The 19,785-nt window shown below is 48.7% G+C and overlaps 1 protein-coding gene across 1 annotated transcript in view; it reads left to right on the top strand.

Moving 5' to 3' along the window:
* Nucleotides 1-17,331, top strand: part of LOC104411036 (glutamate receptor ionotropic, kainate 3) — a gene marked incomplete at its 5' end in the record, with an annotated part of 45,934 nt that extends 28,603 nt beyond the window's left edge. Inside the window, 6 exons of the mRNA XM_010021361.1 lie at nucleotides 1,386-1,609; nucleotides 6,419-6,537; nucleotides 9,009-9,226; nucleotides 15,485-15,707; nucleotides 15,942-16,192; nucleotides 17,034-17,331. Coding sequence (XP_010019663.1) covers nucleotides 1,386-1,609; nucleotides 6,419-6,537; nucleotides 9,009-9,226; nucleotides 15,485-15,707; nucleotides 15,942-16,192; nucleotides 17,034-17,228 — 1,230 coding nt within the window. The remainder of the gene's footprint in view (nucleotides 1-1,385; nucleotides 1,610-6,418; nucleotides 6,538-9,008; nucleotides 9,227-15,484; nucleotides 15,708-15,941; nucleotides 16,193-17,033) is intronic.
* Nucleotides 17,332-19,785: the final 2,454 nt, after the last annotated feature.

Genomic DNA, 19,785 nt, shown 5'->3' with positions numbered 1-19,785 from the left:
ATACACATCGCTTTTACCCTTGTGACAGAATTCCTGCAGCTCTTCCGTTCAGGACCTTTAAAGCCACATTCTTTGGAGAGGAGACCCTTTTCCTGCACACACACACACGCCTCTAATGGATAAAAGCTCATGGAGAAACTCTTCTCACAGAAAAAGGCCCAATTCCTGCATTTCTAAATATTACACTAACTTTCATCACAGATTTACCAGGTTAAACGAGACCATTCCCTGACCTTCCTCCACAGCTCAGGCCACGGGTCTTTGCTGATTTCTACAGTGAACCCATAGTATCTGCTGGAGCGAAGCATGTTCTAGCGAGACAGCTAATATTGAGTTAAAGTTTGCAGGTGATGACAAATCCACGGTCGCTCTTGGTAATTATCACTCATGGGTAATTGAGAATGTTAATTTCCAGAACCAGCTGTTAGATGAATCTTGCATGGGAATGCCGGGCAATGGGTGCTGCTCAACTTCAGCATCATTCGTGTGCCTGCATTTCCCTGGAAGTACAGAGGTTTGCAAACCCCGAGCAAGGCAGCTGCCACTGAGGCAGCCTTGGATGTATTTAGCTGAAGTGGTTTATAAGAACCTGGATGAATGTTTAGTGAGAGGAATGAACGCAGCTCTGTACAACAACAGAGGTTGTACCTGTCCTAGCACTGCATCTAGCATAGGAATTGTTAAACAACAGACAGGAACACAAGCCAGACAAGAAGTCAGGATGCAGAACATGCTCAGCTGAAGCTCTTCATGCAGCTCAGACACTTCCAGCACGACAAGCTGTGAAATCCACCACCACCAAGCAAAGCATCTCCACGGTGGGGCTGCAGCTGCAGGGACAGAAGGCAGAGGGAAGGGGAACAGTGTGAGGTATCCTCCCTCCCACCCCACGCCACAGCTTCCTCAGAACAAGCCTTTCAAGTTGTATCATGATGTCGACTGAGAGGAAAGAAATTGAAGCTTTTACTTCATGCTGCCACAATATTACTCCCTGCAAGTGCGCTCTGGAGTGGCCTCCCTCTGCGACTCTCTCCTCTTGCAGCAGTGTTGAAAGGAAAGTCAACAAAAACAGATCATCTCTGCAAACAGTGGGACGTGCACACAGCAAACTGCTGTAAAGAGTTGTGTAGCAAGAAGCAGGCACAGTGAGGACCACAGATATCTTATGCCATTGCAAAACACAATTCTTCTCATCGTGTTAGAAGAGCCCATCAAAATGAGCTCATTGCGTCTGGGCAAAAGCTGCAGCGACTGGAGTGTCTCTGCTGTCTGCACTGTATTTCAGTGGCTACCAGCAGCCAAGCACCTATACAGTGGGAGCCATGGAGCAGAATTAGCAAACAATTCCTAATGCTTTCCTCCTCTCTCCCTCTCGTTGCACACAGAAAGCTGACCTGGCCGTTGCTCCTCTCACCATCACCCACGTTCGGGAGAAGGCGATAGACTTCTCCAAGCCCTTCATGACGCTGGGGGTCAGCATCCTGTACCGCAAGCCCAACGGGACCAACCCCAGCGTGTTCTCCTTCCTCAACCCCCTGTCTCCTGACATCTGGATGTACATCCTCCTCGCCTACCTGGGGGTCAGCTGCGTGCTGTTTGTCATAGCCAGGTAAGGCGACGCGGGTGCCGCCAAACCCGGCTGCCACCACACCACATCTGCTGCCGTGCCACAAGCCACCCTCCCCATGCTCAGGTCCGTTTTGCTGCCTGGCGTGTTAAACCTGTGTTGATAATGAAATGCCTTTTGGTCCATCACCCAAAGCCGGCTGTGCTCTCGGCTGCGGGTGCTCCCAAGCGCTAGACTCTCCTGCCCCGCGCTCTTTGGAACCTGTATCTCAGGGGATTGCAGAGGTGATGCAAGCTCCGTGGTGACACTCAAAGATGAGCTATCCACAGGGGAAATTTGTTTCCTTCTTTGCTAGCAAGAGCCTGTTTTCTACCCTTTGTACTGCTTTACCACACTAAATGCTTGTGTGTGTTTGCTTTGTTAACACAAGCCTCTCTCGCTGTACCAGGGCAGGCAGCTCCACACATTTAGCAGACTGCTGGTAGAAGAGAATTTAAATGCACGTTCTTTTATGATTGTAGGAATGTTGTTGCCTCTCCATTTCATTAGCACCTCCTGGTATAACAGAGGGTAATTTTCCTGTTCTCCATCATTCCCATTCGTGCTCCTGCCAGGTCACTTCTCACCCAGCCTCCGCACTGGGTCCTGCACCATGTCCAGCTCCTGCCCCTAAACCTTCCACCAGCAAAGCTCCCACAAACCCTTCCCTATATCAAAAGAATGGAGAATCCATTGCTACATATCAGACAATGTTCCTGTTTACAAAATTAATACGCATCTAATTAGCATGTTTAACCCCCTATATTTAAAAGAAGAATTAGCATAGATTTGCATGTGTTATTAATTTCACCGAGCCTTTGATGAGACGCACAGACCAGGCTGCTCCCAAGAGCTGATTCCACCTTTTCAAACCAGAACAAAGCACTCGCCTCCCTGGCCATGCACAGCCCTCGCTGGGTGTGCAAATATCTTCCTTAAATACTGTGCCCGGGGAAGGTTCCTAAGCACAAACCTGCATTTGGACACAGAGCCCAAGGGGCTGCTGTGAGGGACTTTCCTCAGAGCATTCCTCCAAAGCAGCTTCTATCTGATCCACTGGCTTCACATAGTCAAAAAGATTAAATGGAAACTGCAGTAACCAGAACCCATTAACCCTCGTGTTAAAACAAATCTGCAATTTTCAACATCCCTGAGGTCCACAGCAGCATTTAGAGATGATTTCACTATGTAATATCCTAATTACATATAACAGCAGTTGTCAAAGTAAACTCGGCTCAGCAGAAAGCATTAGTGCTCCAAAGCATCTGGGATGGGAAAGCAGGTACATCTTCTGCCCCCTCCTCTGCAGAGTGCGGAGCTGGAGAGGTTGCACTTCACTCCTAGTCACCCAAACTGAGCAGGGCAGAGTGCAGGAGGATGTTTATGAGGGACATCCCACCATGGCAGATGGATGAGGTGCAATGCTCTGGACTTCATCCCTGTGAGGGTGCTGAGGCGCTGGGACAGGGTGCCCAGAGAAGCTGTGGCTGCCCCATCCCTGGCAGTGTTCAAGGCCAGGTTGGACACAGGGGCTTGGAGCAACCTGCTCCAGTGGAAGGTGTCCCTGCCCGTGGCAGGGGGCTGGGACAGGATGAAATTTAAGGTCCCTTCAACCCAAACCAGTTTGTGGTTCTATGATTTTATAAGAGGACAGGAGTCGTGTTGCCATCACCGCATCTCTCCAGCCTCCCACCAGCTCTGCCTCTCAGACAGCCCCAGCCGGATGCAGGTAGTGCCAGGGCCACGTAAAGGTGTCCTGGTTTGGCTGCCAGCTCTGTCCTGCCCTGGCTGAAGCCCCTGGGAAGACACTTGGGGCCTCCAGCGAGGCAGGATGAGGTGCTTAGCAGTTGCTTTGTGTCCGCGAGAGAACTCGTTTGTGGCCGAGAGAGAACCAGACACTCTCGGCAGGAAAAGATCCTCATCTGGGAGAATGAACCCGAGGTAATTACGAAAAGGGAAAATACAGCCATGACTGATAGAACTCCTTCACTTTCTGTCTCTGTTAGCCATGCAGAACACAGCTAGATGGGCTCTGCTGCCATAATGCCTTTGGCTTTAATGCCCTAAAGTATCAGACTGCTTCTGCGGCTTGGAGTGACAATTCAAATACAATTCTACCTTTATGAGCTTATTTTTCCCAACCCGTATGATGGCCAAATCCAGCTCAAATTGTCCCATTCTGAGAGCATGTTAAATGGGCAAATTGTATCTGCACATAAAATTCATCGCAGTAAATACTGAGGAAAGGTTGAGGGAAATGAAAACACCTTCTAGACATCACCTTGTACATAACGAGAAATCTCGATGCTGTGTTCAGGGAGCAGCCTCAGGCCCTCAAGCATTCAACTGGATCCCAGCCTGATGTGGCTGGTGTTGAGGGATAAAAACCTGAAGAACTGTGATTTAGTCCCTTGTTTTGTTCTGAAATGACCTGAAACAAACCACATCATCCCTCTATATCATAGCAGTTATGATGTAATGCAACAAGTTTTTTCCTATCAGGCTATTTTTTGGCTGAAATTAAACCTAAAAGATATTGCAATTACAGGGTTTTGTCACGTTTCACTCCTGATATTGCTTCTGTCTTCCTCTTCTTTCAAAGAACACCAAGTGTTCAGTGTAATTAAGGTTCTGCAAGAATGATCTTTTAACACATGGAGATGGAAAGCAAGAGATTTCATGGGGAAAATAGTTACTGCATTCAGAAGTAATGGAAACTGTATCTGCTTTTGACCCCGGCAAGGCCTCTAAAATCCAATTCTCAAAAGAAAACCACAATCAAAATAGCAAAGCCTTAACTCAGAAATGCGAGTCTCCTGAACTAGGCACCAGAGCCCTCTGCTGATGCTATAATCATAGGTCAATGCCACTTAAAACAACTTAGGGACTATTTAGAGGCCAGCAAAGGATGTATTTGATCCATTTCCCCTTTTAATCAGTCTTCCTTAGTTATTGATGGAGCCTCTGCTCCACACCCCCCAGCCCCCAAAGAGCCATCAGTGCTTGCAGTGTATAAGGCTTCATGTGGGTAATTTGTCTGGTGACTGGTTGCAAGTGGACTGTGCAGTGGCTGATGTGAACTGTCACCAGGCTGAGACTGACACAGCCTCCAAAGTGCAGCTGATCCCCTCCGGGTGCCCACTGGGGTGGGGGCCTGAATATTCATCCATAAGAAATTTCTCTGGAGATGCAATTTAGGCTCAAAAGTGGTTTGTGTCAGAGCTTTAAAACCTCTTTGAAATGCTCCCATTTCCCTGCCGAAAGGCCAAAAAGAGACAAGAGAATAATCCTGGTTTTTGATGAACTATTTCGCAGCTCCTGTTCCACACCTGAGGAAGAGGGGAGCACAGGGTGAATCCTGAGCAGCCCCCATTTATTATGGCTCCAGCTGCACGGGGTCAATGAGCCCCGCTCGCTCCTTCCTTCATTACCCCTCTCCTTCCACTAATGGCCCCACTCACTTTCAAGCACTGAAGGCTCTGTCACTGCTTTGCAGTTTTCTGGCTCTTTCTTTATAATTTGAGCAGCACCAGTAGGTTTTCACTCAGAGACCTTGAAGTTCTTCCCTGTGTCATCTTGTCAGGCTCATTTGATCTCACCAATTCCCGCTCCGTTTCATATTCTATCATCGGCAGCCCAAGAAAGTTTTCATCTATTTCTTGAATTCTGGTCTTATTTGACAGAAAGGGCTTAGGTACCATCCTTTATACACCTCTTGCATAAATTTAGGGCAAGTTCCAAGGAACAGACAGCATGTAAAGCCAGGTCTGAGCTCAGCCTGATTCTTGGTTTCCTTTCTGGTTTTCTCTTATTGAAAAGCCAGAGGGAGGAGAGCAGTCAGATGAATGAGCAGGATTTTTGGGGTGCAGCCTGAGCAAGACCTCTGCACTCCGGAAGCTCAGAGCAGACAGTGGTCCCTGCTGCAGAAAGGCACAATAAGAGATGAGGAGAAGAGAGGTCGTTAAACTGTGTCTTGCACATAGAAAATAGAAGCAAAAAGTGAGACCACAGGTACTTAGGATAAGGTTTTTAAACCAAAAGAAGACATAGCATGATAAAATCATAGAATCCCAGACTGGTTTGGGTTGAAGGGAGCTTAAAGCTCTTCTAGTTCCAACCCTCTGCCGCGGGCAGGGACACCTTCCGCTAGAGCAGGTTGCTCCAAGCCCCTGTGTCCAACCTGGCCTTGAACACTGCCAGGGATGGGGCAGCCACAGCTTCTCTGGGCACCCTGTGCCAGCGCCTCAGCACCCTCACAGGGACAAAGTCCTGTGTGCTGCACCTCGTCCACCTCCCATGGTGGGGTGTTCCTGCACCCTGCCCTGCTCGGTTCAGGTGCATGAGGATGGCAGCTCCAAATCCAGCCACCTCTCTGACTGAGGACACCATGAAACTGAACTCCAAGACTTCTCCTTGGGCAGCAGCACATCTGACAAAGAAACACAGAGACAAGTACCTAATACAAACTGCGGGCTGGGCTTTGAGCAAGGGCTGTTGTGAAGCTGCAGGGATTTCAGGAGGAAGCAGAGATGATAATTAATGCTTGGCTCTAAAGCAATTACACCAATTATGTTTTTAATTTAATCTCTGCAAAATTTGGGGCTCTTAGAAAATGTAAATAAACAGCTCTGAAAACATTGATGTTGAGCTTCCTCCCCAGATCCTGGCTAAGAGAGCTATGCACAAAGAAGGGGTCAGCAGGCCCCCCACAGCAGCACAACATGTATTAAAGCTCTTTTTTTCCTGCTCCTTTAGAGTCTTGTCATGCCACATCCTGACTAACAAGCTCTCGCTTTCCATGTGCCGCTGTAGGTTCAGCCCATACGAGTGGTACGATGCTCATCCCTGCAACCCAGGATCAGACATCGTGGAGAACAACTTCACCCTATTGAACAGCTTCTGGTTTGGGATGGGAGCGCTCATGCAGCAAGGTAAGGTCTGCTCACAGACCCACTGGGTGAGGTGTGGAGAGGGGATGCAGCTCTCCTCCAGCACCTCCTGGTACCCACTGTGCAGGACACGCTCAGTGCCCACTGCTCCTGATGCACCGCAGCACCGAAGGGACCTGCTCCCCAGGGAGGTCCTGGGGCCAAGGCCAGCAAAGGGCTGATGAGGCAACAATATCCTGGGGGATCCAGCTGTGATCTGCACCTCAGCAGCTCCTGGTGACTGCGTTTGTTGTCAGTCCCTCCCTTCGAACTTCACCTCCACGCAGACACCACTGCACCATGCCTGCAATAGGGATGGAGGAACAGAGGGGCATGCCTGCCAGGGCTGAGCCCTGTCTGGAGCACCCCAGGACATGGTCCAGGGGCTTTATGCCAAGAAAACCATCTGGTTTTTCCTGTGTCAGAACAAGCCGGAGCTTTTCAGGTTTTTGTCTTTATTTTTGGCACCTGCCTCTACTTGTGCAGTCACCTCCTGCGGGGCAGAGCCCCATCCTGCCAGCTCAGACACATCACCAACCCCATGAGCTGCAGGTGGCTGCCGGCACCCCTGTGCCACCACGCAGCAATCATCACCACTAATGAAGCGTGCACGCTCTGGCAGGTGCCATCTGGAAGCTCCATGACGGAGCAGTGGCGTGTTCACACGTGTGCTGCTGCTGGGGTGCACGGAGGAGCACCCCTGGAGCGTGCCCTGAGGAGGAGCACTGCCTTCATCATCTCCCTCAGCTGCTTAATTCACCAAACTCGGCAGCATCCCCCAGGTTCTGTAAATTCCTATTCCTGGTAATTCAATTTCACGTTAGGATCTTTGTCCTGGCTTGCTCTGCTTTAGATCAACTTCTACAGAAGACAGGGCATCTTGCCCTCTGGTCTGTCTCTGTTTTTATCCTCATCTGGTCATTCTGAACATTGGGAAATGGCCTGAAAGCCCCTCCAGCACCGGGCAGAGGCTGCTGGGGCAGAGAGGATGGTGAGGAGCTCCGCTGGGCAGCTCAGCCCAGCAGCCACCACATGCGAGACAGAACGCTTTCTATGTTACTGGGGTACCCATCGATACTGACAGGGACCTTAGGAATGGGACATGGATGGGATTACATTCATATCTGTGGATGGAATGGAGCAAATGGAATATATAGAGGTGGAATGAACAGAGTAAATCAGTTAGGAAGACAGCAGAGGGGGAACTTGTGAGCAGCTCTGAAAGAAGGAATGACATTCAGCTGTAATCTAATTGCAGAAAATCCAGGAATAGGAGTAAGTGGAAAATGTCAAACAATTGTCACACTTTAGTTTACCATGTATCAGTAGTTATTCCCAGAAAGCAAAAGAAGCCCAGCACTGGCTTGGTGGCATGTGCAGTGCTGCTGCTCCGTGCTCCTCCTGCTGCTGCAGCGGTATTAGAGATTCTTCCCAGCTCTCGCTGCCCTGATGGCCAGTGACAGTTCCCAGCAAGATGGTTTAGCTGGATGAATCACCTTCTTATCAGCAGCTGATAAATGAAAAGAGCTGAATTCCTTTTAACTCTGCTCTGCGTCTAAGAAGAAAAAGATTTCAAAGCTGGACTGATGTCGCACCGCCCGATGCATCAAAGGGCAAGAGATGGAATGGGAAAGAAGCAGGATCTTGAGAAGAACCGAAGCATCCTCAGTATCCAAGGCTCCTCCGCTTCCTAGTGCCTCCTTGCTGCACCAGGACAAAAACCATGCTCCATGCTATGCTTTGATGCCTCACTGCTTAAAATGGCTTTGCAAAGCCCTATCTTTGTTGCACATTCCAGGTTGGATATATCCTCTGAACACAGTCATTTCAAACCTAAAGCTCTTTCCTGGCTTTAAAAGGTGTCTTGGGCAATTACAAAAATAGCACAACCCATTTAGTCCTTCATGTCTGCTCAGTAAAAGTCATTCCAGACCAGTTACACCTTTTATGCTGTGGCATCTCCTGCTTCCCCACTTCTAACTGGTATTCAAAGTACTGGACCCTGATAGTTCCTTTCTCCTGTTTGATTTTTTTTTTTCAAACCTTATGTATTTGAACACACTCCCTGGAGTGAGGCTTTGAAGAGGAATCCATAGAAAAGCAAAGCCCTTTTTAAATGGCAGAACAAAACACTCATAAAAGTTCATAAATCGCTTGCTATTTAAATCTCATCTAAGCAGCCTGGTTAATTACTGCACTTGGAATGTTGCCTGTCCATTGGGCACTGCACGAGGTCAGCAGTGAAGGGAAAGGGGTTCTACTCAAACCCCACTAATTCCATTGCATGCAACATGTAGGGATCATTTGCCTCAAAACCAGTTGGCTTCAGTTATGTATCTGGTACAGTTCTGACAGTGAAACCTAATCCTTTCTATACACAGATCTATCTATATAATGTATATACGTATGTATAAAATGGGTTCTTTCTCTCTGTTTCCTCTTTCCTCCTTCTCCTTTCCCCTCTCCCACCCCAGGCTCGGAGCTGATGCCCAAAGCACTGTCTACACGGATCATTGGTGGCATATGGTGGTTCTTCACCCTAATTATCATCTCGTCCTACACGGCCAACCTTGCTGCCTTCCTGACAGTGGAGAGGATGGAGTCCCCCATCGACTCGGCAGATGACTTGGCAAAGCAGACAAAAATAGAGTATGGAGCAGTGAAGGATGGAGCTACCATGACCTTCTTCAAGGTGAGACCAGGCAGATGCAATGCTCCCAGACCAATGGGAGTGAGAACAAAGAACCAAAGACAAAAAGCCTCCTAAGCCACCACTGCTTCTCCTTGCAGCTGGTTGCTTCAGTCCTGCATCCTTGTCAGGACTTTGACCAAGGTTCCACAGAGCCCTTGAGGCTGCCCCAGCCAGACTCCAGGGACAGAGGAGAGAGCAAATGAAACCTAAAGCTGAGCAGATGTTGCAGTGTACCCTCCCTGACCAGTATTTCTTATAGCTGAGATATCTTTCTTGTCCTTCAGGTACTCACACTAATGTAATCAAGTTTTATTAACCTCTGAAACCCAGTGCGAGGTAACACCACCAATGCATCAGAACCAAATCACATTAATTTCTTCTCTTTAAAGCATAATTAATTTCAGAAGTCAGCCAACACTGCAGAGGAGGGTGCTAAGAACATTCATATTTCACTATTGCCTTCAAAATGGAAAGAAACCCAGAGACTTAAAAAGACTTTTAAAACCACAGCTGGCCTGTAAAAACACTTCAGGAAAAAGAGAGGGAATAAAGGAATAGAAATGAGGGTGATTAATCTAAGGGATGATCACGCTGGCTGGGAGGAGAATTTAAATGCATGATGAACTCAAAAAGCTGTGTGCTGAGGCAAGGTTCGGAGTGGGGGTCCCATGGGAGCACAGGCAGAGCTGGGCTGGCTGCAGCACCCACGGATGCCAGTGCTCTCCCTGGGGGCTGTGGCAGCAAGGCAGGAGGGGCACTGGCAGAGCAGAGCCTGTGGTGCAGGAATGGGGCTGGCCCCCCCAGCCACCCTAACGCAGAAGGAAATACATGGGCCGAAGCACGACAAACAGTTCAGGCTTTAAAAAGCAGGTTCTGCCTGGAATAGTGCAGTGATTTGAATAGGCCCAGTGTAAGGCAGCGAGACGGGGCCATCAGCAGTTTAATTGCCAAGACTCGTTAAAGGAAACCCATGTGCTGAATTCTAATAACCAGGAACAGCAGCATTCTTCTGCAGCTTCTCTTGGTTAAGGACCCACTGTTCTCCCCGAACCTCCACTTTGAGAGGCAGCAATGCAGGTTGATAAAGAAACATGGAGGATTTGATTTGGTTTGGTCCATAATTCATCCTGGGAAATGACAATGGGACTCTGAATAGCAGGTTGCTGCAGGTCACTCTGCTTTCTGCAGTGGAGCTGGTGCATGCGGTTTTGTCTTTGGCATGGCCAGGTGCATTGTGTTCCTTCCAAAAGCAATAGAAACCTACAACAGCTCTCAGGAAAGACAGGCTTTTACTGATGTGTTTTAACTGCTCTTTCCAATAAGAGTTTTATATGGGAATAAAAGGAAACAGCCTTTTATAGAAATCATCAAGGATGTAGTATATTTATTGCTTCATATCATTATCCATCAGAATCATTCCTCAGACTTCTAATGGGCATCTGGCAGGGCTTATTGACACAGTGTGTTTTCCTTTTCCTCTTTTATTACCCTTGTTGTTTGGAGGTGAATTCTCAGGGATGTCCCTTCTAAGAAGCGTTTCAATTAGTGGAGCAGTGAGAGCATCATGAAGGATGTTGACTGGTCCCCAGGTGCAGAGGGATACGGGAGAGCGTAAATTCCTCCTGCCCCTCAACAAGGTCTTTGCCAAATGACTGGGCAAATCCCCAGTGGCTGCATTGAGGTTGATCTGCCAGTTCCACCTTCATGGGGACATCTTCAAACAGCACAAAGCTCTGAGGGACAGAGCAATGAGCACCCCAGTGTCTGCAGAGGATCCGCATCCCTTCAGATGGGTGGGATTGAAGGAGTGGCGAACAAGGCTTCACATCACCTTCCTCTGCTCTGCTAAAAAGGGGGTTACCAGATCAAGAGAGCCCCACAGCTCTCTCTTGAAAAGCTCCTGGAGATCTGAAGGTCCAGCACTCCCTCAGTTTGCTGAACAGACTCACTGCTGGGACAAGAGGCTGATGGCAGCATCCTAACTGGGATCTCACCTCTTTTGTGGATTATGCACTTGGACCTCTCAAAATTGCTGCCTTGTTCCTTGTGGGGCTGTTCTGCAAAGTAGTCCCCCTCACATTAGGAAGTCACTACTCTGCTTCTCCGTGTTAACGAAGCTGCAAACTACATACACGGATCCCCCCCAAGCCACTGCCCCTTCATCTGTGCCTGCGGCTCTGCCCATCGCTGTCCTCAGCCAGATCCCACCTGGGTCTGCGCCCCCCCCCAGCACATGGAGGTCTGACAAAGCAGGACGTGGGGCTGCAGAAGGAGAGCACCATCCTGGGGAGCAAAAGGAAATAGGAGGAAGAAGACAAATGCCTTGCACGCTGTTCCCTGAGCTGGTTCCGAAGTACTCACCAAGCCTAGTGGCAGATTTTGACATCCTGAAACGAACCTCAAAGAAGCTGTTTATTCTATTTATTCCCTGGCAAAGCAGATCGAGTTACAGGAATAAACCCAGATCAATTAATTTAGGAAGATCATCGAGTGTTCATCATAAATCAAGCAGAAATCCATCCCATCTTGCAGAGGGTGCTGTCTCTCTGAACAAATGCTGGGTTTAACGTGCAGTGTGGAGCACGGGTGTGGAAGTGTGTGTGTGTGTGTGTGTACGTATATATTCATTCGTACAGAAATGTTAAATCCTCAAGAGTAAGTATCTTCAGTTGCTGAAAATCAATTTATTTTTTCATACAGGCTGGGATTGAAAATCTTAAGCCTGAAAGTTACTGTCTTGCCAATTTTGCTGATAAAAAAGCATATAAGTCTTGGCAAGATGCCTTGTAGTGGCTCCTCTAAACTATTCCATTAATTTATTTGCGTGACTGGTCTTGAAGCGCTGGTTATTAAAGGCAGCTTCTGAGCTGTGACTCTAAAGAATGAATTCAGAGGCGCTCTCAGTGTCATTGCAATTGCTGTATTGAGAGGGGCTGGTGCTCAGCGTTTAATACGTGCATCTCAGATAACACTAATGAGGGGTGTATTCAGATGCAGAGGACAGGGGACCAGATTCCGATGTTATTTATCCCAGCCAACACGAGGAGAACCTCCGCTCCCATGAATTGGTGGGAGATGTGTAAGTGGGAGACAGGGCCCCTGGAGTGAACCACTGCTGCCGTGGTCAGCAGCGTTAAACTACCACCTTTATTAGCAACAATCTCCATCATTCCATACAAAGGCCTGTAGGGACAGGACAAGGGGAATGGCTTTAACCTGCCAGAGGGGAGATTGAGATGAGATCTTAGGGAGAAGTTCTTCTTAAGATGCAAAATCAGAAGTCAGCGAAATGGAACGTGCACACACACAAAGGAGTCCAGCGAAACAGACACAATTTATGTGCATTCTTTATGGGTTATTAAGTTACTGCTAAGGTGGGTTTGCTTATTCCTATGGCACACTCTCAGGTGATGTCATGCAAATTCCCATAAATAAGTGACCACTTCTGCAGTCTGGCTGAAGTATTCCAGGAGGGAGGGGAGGAAGGAACGTTTCCCCTGATAGGAAAATGCACAGTGGTTGAGGTAGGTGGGAGCAGGAGCACCCGACGCTCCTCACTGCAGTTTCTCAGTGGTTCTTGGCTGGAAACAGCTCTCATAGTGACTGACATTTGCTGCTGGATTGGACTTGAACAAATAGCCCCGTCTATCAACCTGCAGGTGCTGTGCGGAGAATTACAGTGGGGCCATTTTCACTTGGAAAAGGAGTGTCCTTATCTCCTGTTAGTGAAGGGAAAGGAACTAATAAGAAATAAATTCCCAGTGAGGAAGCAGCAGGTTTTAGACTACGGGGACAACCTGAGATTGTCTTGACTGGAGCCGTATGTTGAGCTGCTCTGCCTGTTCCAGGGGCCTGACCTGCCCCCTCCTGAAGGAGCCACCTCCACCTTATCTTTGGGAAGATGAGGCTGTTGCAACCAGCAGCACTTTGTGCTGGGATGCTGCTGAAGGGCTCAGCCCGTGTTGGCAGGTCTCTGTTGCAAGCAGCACGGGCAGCTCCAGCCAGAGAGGATGCTCGCCCCACCATGGATGCCCCCATCCCCTGGCACTCCTCCTGGCTCCTCCTGCAACTTCAAAACACAATTAAGTCCTTTCAGCTGGTCAAAAGCAGTGATTTAAGAAGAGAAGAGAAAAGTGGTTTTTCTCTTCCAGGGAGCACTGTCTGATGTAATTTAAGTTGCCTGAAGAGCTACAATGCCTCATGCAAGTCCTATTAGCTTCACTAAATGCAGCCTATTGATTTTTTGCCAGTTTATTTTGCTCTATGCTTTAAACTGGAGAACACTGATGTTGTTTAAGAGCACTGTGTCAACACCCAAGGAGCATTAAATGCAGGAAGAGCAGGAGAGAAAGGGAGAGCCAGTGAACCCAGAGGCCTTTGATGTGAACTATATAAATGTTAAACAAGTCTTATCAGCAAGCTGAGTGTGCTATTCATTTCAATTACCCATTGTAATGCACAGATATTTAATAATCCTTTTGGAGGCTACATTTCTTGCTGCTCTTTGAGGTTTGATAGATGCCACAAATCTACCTTACAGGCACTGGTCCAGGTTTTCAAGTGAGGGAGATTATCCTGCCTCTTGAATGAAGTTTTCTCCAGCATATCCACTACTGCACATTCATCAAGTGGATTATGACATGAGCTTTAACTGAGAAGAAATGAGTCCGTGGATATTTCAGTCAGGAGCCCACAGGGTTAAAGACAGAGGAACAGCATTTGTCACTGTGCTACTGAAGCAGCTTTGGGGTGTGAAGCTTTTGTTTAACTTAAAGAAGCTGAATAAAGGGAGGTGGACAGCAAAGCATTTGAAATGGAAAGCATCACAAGGGACTCTTTTCTTAGCCAATTTACCCTTACTTACAGTGTTTTGTCAGAAGAACCTGTGCTGGCACATTTTGGGTGGTACTGCAAAAATGAGGGGGAGACATGACAGCAGCAGTTGGGATGGGCTGGGGCTCCATCTCCTGCTCCCTTATGGAAGGACAGAGACCTGAAAGGAGATAAAGCTTCTGCCGTAGTGACTCCTCTGCAGCTGCAGGTCAGCAGTTACCCTTATTCAAGGCAAAGCACAAAGACTTATCAGCCCCTCCAACTTATCAGCCAGCTTCAGGCTCTTGCTCAGCAGTGTTGGGGAGGAGGAGGAGGTTTTGTCTGGCTAAGCTGCCTCTTACAAAACAAGAAGGCAAGAAAAGATGTAGGAGAAAAAAGAAATTAGGCAGAAAAGAAGAATGGTGCATAAAGGAGCAGGCAGCAGCATGAACACAAGCCTCTACATCCCAGTGCTTCTCCAGAGCTCAGCTGAGTGCATGGAGCTAGTGTGGTGAGCCCATGGGAATACAGGGACCAGCAAAGGGGGTCCTTCAAGAGAGAGCTGCTGGACCTTCCCGGGGACTCTTTCTAGTCTAAAGCCAGTCATGTCTTTTGTGACAACCTACACAGGGACAGTTCAGGAGGTGGTCATAGATAAATGGTATATTTCAAATATCACGGAAAGACATAAAAGAACCTTGTTTCTTCTCACGCAACATATTTTGTAGAAGAAGAAAACAACATTCACACGAACAAGAAGCTAGAAAACATATTCCTCCTTTTTTACCAGAACGCCTGCTGATAGTGGAAGAATATCCCTGTTTATTTTTAGCCTTAAGACAATCTTCTTGAATACTTCTATGACTCTGTTTATGTGGATATGTTAAACGTGTTTGGCAGTTGCACACATCTCAGAGGAGACATGTTTCCTTGCAATGCTTGAGGAAAGACAAAAATATAATAGAGCGTGTGCAAGAGAGAAAAGCATGCCCCCTGAAATGTTCCCTGTCTCCTCTCATTGTGCAGAAACAGCATAAACCAAGTCCTGCTTAGGAAACTAATACATTTAAAGAGATGTGCTGATAGCCTGCCACGCTAGCAAGTTCTGAGGGCATCGGGGCAGGGTCTCCTGCACATCACTGGAGTGAACGAGGAGTTCAGGTCCAGCTGCAGGATAAGGGCTCGGAAGCGGGGCTGCTTTGTGCTGAGTGTCTGCACAATGGGCAGAGTGCTGGACCTTTGCCTCTTGTTACAACAACACGAAGCCAAACAATGCTGGGCATGAAAGCAGAGAGATAGTTAAGAAAAGGTCAAACTGGTCCTAGTTCCACTGTGTAATCTGTTCTCAAACTGCTATTCATTATTGTTGTTTCCTGAAAAGCTACCAGGTTTCAGCAAATGGAAGATTAATTCTTATTTTGGGGATGTGGGGTGTCGTTTTTCCAGAAATCCAAAATTTCCACATTTGAAAAAATGTGGGCTTTCATGAGTAGCAAACCCACAGCACTTGTCAAAAACAACGAGGAAGGAATCCAGCGAACCCTCACGGCGGATTATGCTCTGCTCATGGAGTCAACCACCATCGAGTACATCACCCAGAGGAACTGCAACCTCACTCAGATTGGGGGGCTCATCGACTCCAAAGGCTACGGCATCGGGACTCCCATGGGTAAGTGACAGCGGTGGGGTTCTGTAGGTACCTGGGGGGGGCTCACTGCCACAGATACAACAGCCATGACTAAGAAAATCCACTCCCAACAGCAAATTCCCAAACACCAATGCTTACAGTGCCTGCCGGCCCAAGAGGGGTCTGAACAGCCCTGCTTAACACAGACACATTCCCTACTTTGTGTGATCTTTGTCCTGCTTTCCCTCTGTGCGTAATGGTGCTCCCCCTCCCTAGGGTCGCCATACAGGGACAAGATCACCATTGCCATCCTCCAGCTCCAGGAGGAGGACAAGCTCCATGTCATGAAGGAGAAGTGGTGGCGGGGGAACGGCTGCCCTGAGGATGAGAACAAGGAGGCCAGTGCCCTGGGCATCCAGAACATCGGTGGCATTTTCATCGTGCTGGCAGCAGGGTTGGTGCTCTCTGTCTTCGTGGCCATGGTGGAGTTCATCTACAAGCTGCGCAAAACAGCGGAGCGAGAGCAGGTACCGGTTTCCTCCGTTTCTCTGCACCACCATTAGCTGCAGTAACTACACTAGTCAACACCTGTAGGGTCATTCTGAGCAAGCCGACACAGAAGTCATGAGAACACAGACAGAATTCCCTGGGAGGGACCTTCCTGAGCTGTTATATCCACTCACCACTGTCCTATGCGATCGTGTTGCAAATCCCAGGTGTAATGTATACAGTGCATGAAGTCTCCATCTCTTCTCCCCCCTCCTGTTCAAAGAGCCTCAAGGAACCGGTCAGGGTCCACCAGGAAGCCTCATACTCTTTGACCAGCTTTTCACAACACTTACACAACCAGCCTGTCCCACCCACGGTGGCTGATTAGTGCTGGTGAAACGGGAGAACGGCTTTTACGGGCTTCCCTCTTCCTTGCGTGTCACGGTACAGTAAGTGGAAAAGTGCATTTGTGTGCACGAGCAGAAATCAAAGCAAGCTGCCCACGTGACGGACTAGATAGATGAAGGAAAACTGCCCACTAGCAAGCCCAGCAGGACTCGACAGCCCTCTGATTCCCAGCACATAAATCCAGCAGACCCCCGGCAGGGATCACACGCATTCCTGGCGCTCCAGCAGCCACCCACAGCTCTGCCTTTTTGCAGGATTTAGTGCGTCAAAGGCACAGTTCTCACCAAAGGAGACAGGGGTCAACCTGTCTGACACCACTGAAGTCCCACTAAGCACAGCTGATGCCTTAAACGCAGCCTAAACCTCGTGCTTGCCCTCTGCAGAGCCCCGTTTCAGATCCTCCTGCTCCCGGCGGGATTAGCAGAACCCTGTGCCAGGAATAACGGTGCTTTTTGTCCCTGCTCTCCCCAGCGCTCCTTCTGCAGCGCCGTGGCCGACGAGATCCGGCTGTCCCTCACGTGCCAGCGGCGGGTCAAACACAAGCCCCAGCCACCCGTCATGGTGAAGACGGACGCCGTGATCAACATGCACACGTTCAACGACCGACGGCTGCCAGGGAAGGACAACATGACCTGCAACACTGGACTGACGCCTGTGTTTCCCTAGGGAATGGGAACGGGGGGTGGGAGGGAAGGCAGTGCTGCAGACAAGGCTGGATGCGCTCTAAGTGGGGACGAAAGGATTAAAAACAAAACAAGAAAAACCCAGAAAATTCAATTCAAAAGCCTGGTTTGGTTCATTTCAAGAACAAGGCCTTCACCACACAGCTGCATCCGTCACCGGATAGAAGCAAGAACTTCAAAGCACGACTGGAATGTGGGTCTTGGGGCTTTTGGGGTTTGGTTTTGTTCTTTTTCGTTCTTTTTTTTTTCCATGCTTAGATGCTCCAGGCCTCATGGTGTCCAACCACACCACCACGACCACCCGCCACGCCGGAGTCTGATGTTTACATGCCACAAACACACGGAGGCGAAACAGAATCGAGCCAAACTGCCCCTCAGTGGGTAAGGAGGAGCCCCCAGCAAGGCTTCTTTAGCATGGCAATAAAAGAAACACTTTGTTAGGTGCAGCGTGAGCAGCCATCTGTGCGAGCATCTATTCCACACCGTCACACAGCACATTTAGGATACGTTGGCCAGGAAAGGGAAAGGTATCTGGAACACACCGCGATCGTCAAGGCTGTGCCTTCTCTCAAAGCAGCTCACAGTGGTGGCCCTTCGCCTCAGGGCTGACCACCTGCATGTGGAGTACACATGGGGATGTGGTGGGAGAAGGCAACGCACACGTTCATCACGAGATCCAAGGGAGCTGACTACAAAGGGGTGAATAAGCCTGAATGGAGCCGAAGCCCCGGGCAGGGATGGGGCAGCGCAGCGTGCACAGGAGCCGGTGCCCTCTCCAAGTGACACCAGCCACGTGCCCTGCACGACACCGCGATCGCCAGCTCCTCAGCTCCTTCACTCTTCCCACGCAGCTCACTCCCTCCTGCAAGGAAGCAATGGGAAGCAGCCGAGTCCACAGGCAGCAGCAGAGCTGTCTCCAAGAGCTGAATGGTACCAATTTCGCTCAGACTAGGAGAGGACTCTATGTCTGGTTTAGGACTAAACGCTCTCCATTGCAGGAGAGACCTGAAAGACCAAATCTCAGGCTGCAGGGCCAGGGCTGGCCTGGGACAAGCAGCACCGTGTGAGCCAAACCTGATCCCCCTCTCTTGCTGCGCCCAGCGAGCAGCAGCCCCGCAGGCAGCATCTCCACATGATTTCAGCAAACACACACTAAAATGCATTGAAGAAATCTTCCAAGAACTGTGTTCTTAACCCAGGAGGCTGGTCCTGCAGCTGAATTCAGTCACAACTACCAAAGACCCCTCTGCTGACCTAAAGTAATGCTCAAGTAAACTTCACTCAGCTCCAGCCCTGTAGGGGAACCAGCGGGACACTCTGAGGATGCATTTGCAAATTGAAACAGAAATGGCTTTGCCTGTTGTCACCCAAAATATCACACGCAGTATTGCAAAGGTGCTTAAAAGCTCCGATTTAAACACTGGTGTTGAAGAAAACAGCAACCTTTCCACCGAAACCCTGGGTTGGAGGGCAGCGATGGAGCAGCCCCTGCCTGAGCTCTGTATCCCAAACCTTCGCCCTCGGAGCCATGAGCTCTGAGGTGCCGCAGCCACCGCAGGGACCAGCAGCTGAAGTGACCCACTTTGCCCTTCCCTACCTGCGAGACCTGTCTTCAAAGTTCATCCTCGCCCAAAGGAACAAACCTGTTTGTAGCTGATTTCAGACTATTTTTCCCCACCTGTTTCTGTTTGAGGCTGTTAGAAGGTTACCTGTGGAGCTGATCAGAATTAGCTCAAGGGGAGGGACCTGTTCCCCCACCCCACCACAGAGCAGCATTTGTCCTTATTTTGCTCTTTCTGTGCTGAAAAGCAGCAGCGTAGTGACCCGAAACAAAAAAGGTAGTTTGTCAAATTTTGACTTAAGTGAAGATATGCAAAGAATTTATGTTAATTTTCACCTTTTCATGGAAACCATGAAAAATTAGGGGTGAAAGCTGCCAACTCAATGGGCATCATAATCTTAATGGTTTGCTGACCAGATACCTACAGCAGAGCATAGACTGGGAGTCTGGGTCCGCTTCCCAAAGCTAACGACACTCCTTCTGTACTTCCCTGCAAATCCTGAGGCTTGGCAGAGGAGGAGATTTGGTGTTTTCTTTGCAGATTTCTCAGCTCTTAGAAAGAGATTTTTACAATTAAGACAAAGAGAAAAACAAGCCTGAAATAGGCTTTAAATGTCCAGAGAGTAAAATACTACAGAAAACAGCATCAGTTTTGCTTCCTGGCAGATTATTTTAAAATAAACACATATTACTGATACCATAAACCCCATTTATCCATCTTTGGCACCAGTTTGATTTGATTTTACTGACAAACATCCCAGAGTGAGAGGTGAACATCTGGAATCATGGGTGCTATTTGCCAGCAAGACCAAACCCTGCAGATGAACCTTTTCCCTTCCCTCTCTCCACTGCCGGTAAATCAGCTGTGAAATAGCAGCTAACATCATGCACCTGCATTATGGTTTTATGTTTAAATCTGTATCATTAAAGCACTTGATATTTAACAACAAAGCGTTCTGCACCGCTCGGAGCAGCGTAG

Source organism: Nestor notabilis, unplaced genomic scaffold (genome assembly GCF_000696875.1).
Source record: "Nestor notabilis isolate BGI_N333 unplaced genomic scaffold, ASM69687v1 scaffold8259, whole genome shotgun sequence".
Lineage (NCBI taxonomy): Eukaryota > Metazoa > Chordata > Aves > Psittaciformes > Psittacidae > Nestor > Nestor notabilis.
The sequence above is the reverse complement of the archived record's forward strand: the minus strand, read 5'-3'. Positions and strand labels throughout refer to the sequence as shown.